The 5,716-nt window shown below is 44.3% G+C and overlaps 1 protein-coding gene across 1 annotated transcript; it reads right to left on the bottom strand.

Moving 5' to 3' along the window:
- Positions 1 to 4,296: 4,296 nt before the first annotated feature.
- On the bottom strand, positions 4,297 to 4,983 carry LOC142775496 (uncharacterized). The gene has a single exon (XM_075876936.1). The coding sequence runs from the start codon at positions 4,981 to 4,983 to the stop codon at positions 4,297 to 4,299; it is 687 nt and encodes a 228-aa protein (XP_075733051.1).
- Between the last annotated feature and the right edge of the window lie 733 nt (positions 4,984 to 5,716).

Raw genomic sequence — 5,716 nt, forward strand, 5'->3', positions numbered from 1 at the left:
CCTTGGCACTTGGTGAAAAGGATGTTGGATACCTGAGTTCAGTGCTGTTAGGTTAAAGTGATTGTTATTATTTTCCACTGTCACGAGTGTTTTTGCAAGTTGGTGTGATCAGTACTTCTGTTTTTTTCTTGGGCGTTGACGCATGTTTGAATTTTCTCGTGATTATATTCTTCTTTTTACCCTGTTTGCTCAGCTGCGCAGTCACCATGGTGTGCTATGTGACTAGGTCCACAGCCTTATATCAGTGTGTGCTCCTTATAATAAAATTTAGTTGTAAGTTCAGCACCTCGTCGTCTCTTCTTCTGTCTTTGTCTGTATATATTTGCTGTTTTACATCCAAGTAAATACTAACCGTTTTCTTGTCACAAGAAGCACTGACCTCCTAGTAATTGAAGGTATTATTATGCTGAATAGTGACACTTGCTGATTTGCAAAATAGTTCGGAAATAGTGCTGACTTGAATATTTACTTCATTACCAAATTTTTTTGTTATTGGGTATTAATATGTGCATGTGCGTTGCCACATAAAGATAATTCAATTACTGAAGTATATATAAGAGAATGAGCGAAGTGTAAATGTCCACGTAGTATAATTAGGGGCCACTGATTACTTCATGTAACTACCATGACGAGTACGCATCACAGCAACATACATAGATGCATGAACGAATAACAGACGAGGACATATACGCGACAGCGCACATAGAATATCAAGACTTAGCCGGTATCGTATACTGCAGCAACCGTTTGAAAGCTATCCATGCTCCTACTTTGAAACAGCACTCTGTGCACTGGTTAGAAGTCATAGAATTTAGGAAAATAGTGGACGTTTTCCACACATCATTGTCTGTCCTTTTATATGAGTGTGTCATCACTTGGCACGGCATTTTTATTCCAAATAGTCCACAAAACTAAGATTGGCTTAAGTTTTCCTAAGAGTGTCGCGATTCCGGTAAGATATACGGTGGTGCTTGCTAGAGATCTGGCAACGTATGTGGCTTAGTAGTTACCTAGTTAAAGAGACCAAGAAGGCATTCCCTGTTTGTTATGGCAGAAGTTTCAACTTTTACTAGCTGCTTGCTATAATAAATGAATGCCACGAAGGTAGTCGAATGCGCTCGAAACTAGTAAATGCATGCGTGGCCAACTGTTTACTAATTTTTTAAAGATTGTGCTGACCACCATGCAAATACCATGGAGCATGGGAACTAGTAGTCGTTGTATGGCATTATATAAGTCACCAAGCTTCTATCCCAAGGTCGTAGTAAAGTGTTTAGCTCAGTTTTGCAGTTCTTGTGCATCTGACGACACGAGATTGATGCTCTTAAAATCATTCTTAGCCCAATAAAGTTATCAAATGTGCCTTTCCTACGTGGATGAATTTCAGTTGCAGGAATGAAATTGACCTGGCTGGCCGTTCCCGGAGTGGAAATGGGATTGCTTCCTTCATTCGAAGGCATTGAAGTGAATGGAATAGATGTACGCATTCCGCAATATATATATATATATATATATATATATATATATATATATATATATATATATATATATATATATATATATATATAAAGTAGAGAGAGAAGAGAGTGTGCACCAAAAATAATGCCGCTACCACCATTGTTGCTTCGGTGCACCGGTGATTGGGTGTTACAAAATGGTTGTTTATGGACAAAGTAACACCGCACACCGGTATTCGCGCCATCGTGGAAAGGCCTCTTATCGAAGCCTGTGTGGTTAGACGGCAGCCTACCGGGCATGCTCACCAGCATCTCCCATCAGAAACCGGTGTCAACGAAGTGTCTGCAGAGCTGCCCTATTCATCGGAAGTAAGCTTGTTGTACGCCAGTGTGCTCAGATTTGGGTGCACGTTAAAGAACTCCAGGTGGTTTAAATTTCCTAAGCCCTGCAATACGGCGTTTCTCCTAATCATATGGTGGTTTTGGGACGTTAAACTCCACAAATGAAATCAATCAATCAATCAATCAATCGGAAGTAAGCCAATTTAAGGTTGATCTAGAAAATTCATTTTCTGGCATACGATGAAACACTGAAAAAAAATTGGCCGCATTTAGGAAACTTCAAAACATACTTGTTTTGTGCATAGGCGTACGATACTACACAATAGGGGTCTATATAACAACACATTTGCGAATGTATCGAAATATGTTGAGATACAATGACGAAGTATCGTATCGGAGTCTTTTTTTTGCACGTTAGTATCTTGTATATCCCCAATTATTTTGGCTTGAATATCTTGTATCAATATGCAATATAATTTCAAAGTATCTGCCCAGCCCTGAGTAGCACCTTCTGAACTGCAAAATTGAGGCCGAGAAAGCAAATTGCCCTTTTGCGCTTTCTGCACCACGGTGAAATTTAAAATTCTGAAGGGTGAGGCATGGGCAAGGTGTACCACCCCCTGGCTACGCCACTGCACCTGATCACAGCAAAATGAAGACATTCGCCGAAGCAAAGGGTGCACAGGACGCGCCGTCATTCTGTCTCGAACGATTAGGTTCAAATCAGTCTGTATTGAGGCACCAGCATTACATATATTTTGTCAAATCATGCCTTGAACTTTATTAGAACAAATTGTTGGGTTATAGTTGGCAATCCATGATCACTAGACAAACATCTTGTGATTGAAAAAAAGGTTTTAAGCTAAGAGGCAGTGCATTCACCATACGGGAAGACTTTTCGCTTCAAACACGAGTCGCTAGAATAAAGCTCCTAGTATTTGCTAAATCGAAAAATACAACTTGCAAGCTCACTGCAGACAAATTGTTAATTGACCAAACGGTGTACGCAGAGTCAGATACTGTAAGATCACTACCGCAATGGCTATCACGAAGCTCAAATTTACCATCACCTAACCAGCATATTGTGTCACGGGCCGTAGCATTTAAACTATCAGTATCACTTACAGACACACGAAGCTTGATTCCAAAACGCGTGTGATTGAGCTCCTATTTAGATAAAGTGACTGCGAGCTTCTACTCTTACCTGAAACCTTGATTCATAGCGGCGGTATTAACAGAGAAGTGCTCTATGACACCGACGAGTATATATATGTCATATACCGGAAATACCGCGGCTTAATGGGAGGCGGAGGCGTGCTCATCGTGATCGAAAAGCATACTTCTAGTTTTCGTGTTGGTATCAGCAGTCCATTAGTAATTCTGTGGATCTGAACTACCTCCCATTCATATAGGTCGCTCTTCGGGGTATGCTACATGCTACCGGGCAAGTACGATTCCTTTTTCTCTGATCTTTGGTGATTTTAATTATCTCTACTCTGACGGGATGGTCCCCAACGTCATGGTAAATTAGCACTCAAGATTTCATTGACCTGACTTTTGACGTCGCACTTACGCAGCTCGCTAATCAAGCCACACGTCAAGAGAACATACTAGATTTCGAATGTTAACATTCGACAGAAGTCTGTCTGGTTGGTTATGAAAGCTGTGAGACGATTTAATCTCCAAGCAAAAGTTTTTGAAGAAACCCGACGTTTCGAAACCGACTTGGTTGATTCCTCAGGGGAAATTGCCGGACAACGTAGCAGCAGCATCTTCAAAGCACTCGCGGGGTGGACTATGAATCTCTCTCTTTCTCTCGTTTTGCCGTAGGGCGCAGTCCATGTGCATACTCTGGCGGAAGAGATCCGAGAGAGCGGTTGATGCTTTGGGCTGTCTGCTGTATATCCCTTGACTCAAGTAATAACCTTCTCCTCTAGTTCACCTCGCTTTTAAGGATGGTCGTTGCTTCAAAATTTTTTGCTTGAGTTGTTCCCGTCAGCTTTTCGTCTCGCCGATTAACGAAAAAGGGCAGTCGGCACAGAGGATATTGTAAACGACACCGGGGGTCCTGTTCATTGTCGGCCGGTCTTTCGAGCGGAGGAGGAAGCAGCCTAGCGTACACGGAGGCACGTACGCAATGCGAACCTTTTCCTTTTTTTTTTGGTAGGCACTGCACCGTGCTCCCGACCGGGTTGCAGAAATTAGGTGCCTTTTGTCATCTTCTAACTACTACCACCACCACTTTTTTGAAGATCCGCGCCAACATCTCGCTGGTTCCCAGAACGTATGGGACTGATACGCGTTTCGGAGGGCTGCTAATTATTGCTGATTGGAGTTTTCGTATCCTCTACTGCTCTGCGTGGCGGGTGGCGGCTCAAATGAAGTTTTTAGGGTATCCCTTTGTTCTGTGGTTCAAATTTACGAGGGCCTCTTCTTTCTCTCTTTCTGTGTCGTTGGAGAGTAAGTTTTTAGCTCTCTGGAGTAGCGTGGTGAAAACCTAGGCCTCGGGTCTGGCGTGGTGGGAAGAATCAAAATGAAGGTAGCGGCTGGTGGGCGTTGGCTCCTTGTGAACGGAGAACTTCAGGCCGTGGCGCTTTCTTGCCAACTGGACGTCGAGAAAGGGTATGGAGCAGTAGCTTTCCCACTCGGCCCAGAATTGTAAGGCTGGGTGCACAGAATCGAAAGGCTGCCTGAAGTTTTTAATTTCAGACGTCTTCGTGGCGCAAAAGCAATCGTTCATATAGCGAAGAAAAAGCTTGGGTCGTGGCGAGAAGGAGCTGAGTGTTTTTTCTTCTATGTACTCCTTGGTCAGGTTTGCCATCCTGACGGAGATGGAAGCTACCATCACGGTTCCACTGTTCTGCCTGAATATAGTTCTTTTGTGGGAGATGTACGTACTAAATGGGCAGAATTTCAGTAGACGACAGAGTTCTTCAAGTGCCAAAGGAGTCTCTTCATTCAGAATTGCATCACCTGCAAGCGCAGCACGGTCAGAGGAGACAGCTAAGGGCACTGGCACATTGGTGACCAATGAAATGACGTCAACTGAGACCAGGCTCTCGACATCGTCGATGCTCACATCTGACGCTAGCTGCACGGAGTGACTGGAGTCACGGACATGAGTTGATGTCTTCCGAGTTAGGGGGCGAAGATTCGGTGTAGAAAATTTGAAAGGGCTCAGCATGGAGAGGAAGTGAAGTCTAGAATTGGTCGGAGGGGGATGTCAGGCTTGTGAATTTTCGGTAGTCCATAGAAACTCGGTGCGGTTCCGTTACGGCAGATTAGTCGTAGGTAAAGTGTTCTGAGATGCGGGTGATGCTTGAAAGTTTCCGCAAGTAGCTTGTTTAGCTGTGTCTGGGTTTGCTTTGTTGTGTCCTTTCTTAGCGGCGTGTATGCGTCCCCTTCTAAGAGCTAAAATCTTCCGATCGTAGTGTCCGCTGTCCAACACCACCGTCGAATTGCCCTTGTCAGTGGGCATGACGACAATGCTCCGTGCCCGTCGGAGTTCCCGAACTGCCTGGTTCGCCTCTGCGGTCACGTTCCTTTTCCTTTGTAACGGTAATTTCGAAAGGATTCCAATTTCTTCTCTGGCGCCCGGCATCATGCTCCGGACGGCTTCCTTTACAGCCGCGACAAGTTTCGGTAGACGGGGCGTCATTGATATGTTATAGCCGTGTCTCTTTGCCAGACCAGAAGTTTTCCGATCAGTGATTAGAAGAGATGAAAGATTGGTGACAAACCTAGAATTTTCGATGCTTTGGAGATAACTCCGGTCCAACAGGTAGGAAAGTTTCTTAGCCTGGGTGGTCTGGTGCTTTTTTGCCATCGATGCCGCAATGGAGTCTGCGAACGCGTCGACCGCAGACATCAACTCAGGGACGCAGTGCTCAAGTTTGTGCTTATCTCTGGGTTAAACC

Source organism: Rhipicephalus microplus, chromosome X (assembly GCF_043290135.1).
Source record: "Rhipicephalus microplus isolate Deutch F79 chromosome X, USDA_Rmic, whole genome shotgun sequence".
Classification (NCBI taxonomy): Eukaryota; Metazoa; Arthropoda; class Arachnida; order Ixodida; family Ixodidae; genus Rhipicephalus; species Rhipicephalus microplus.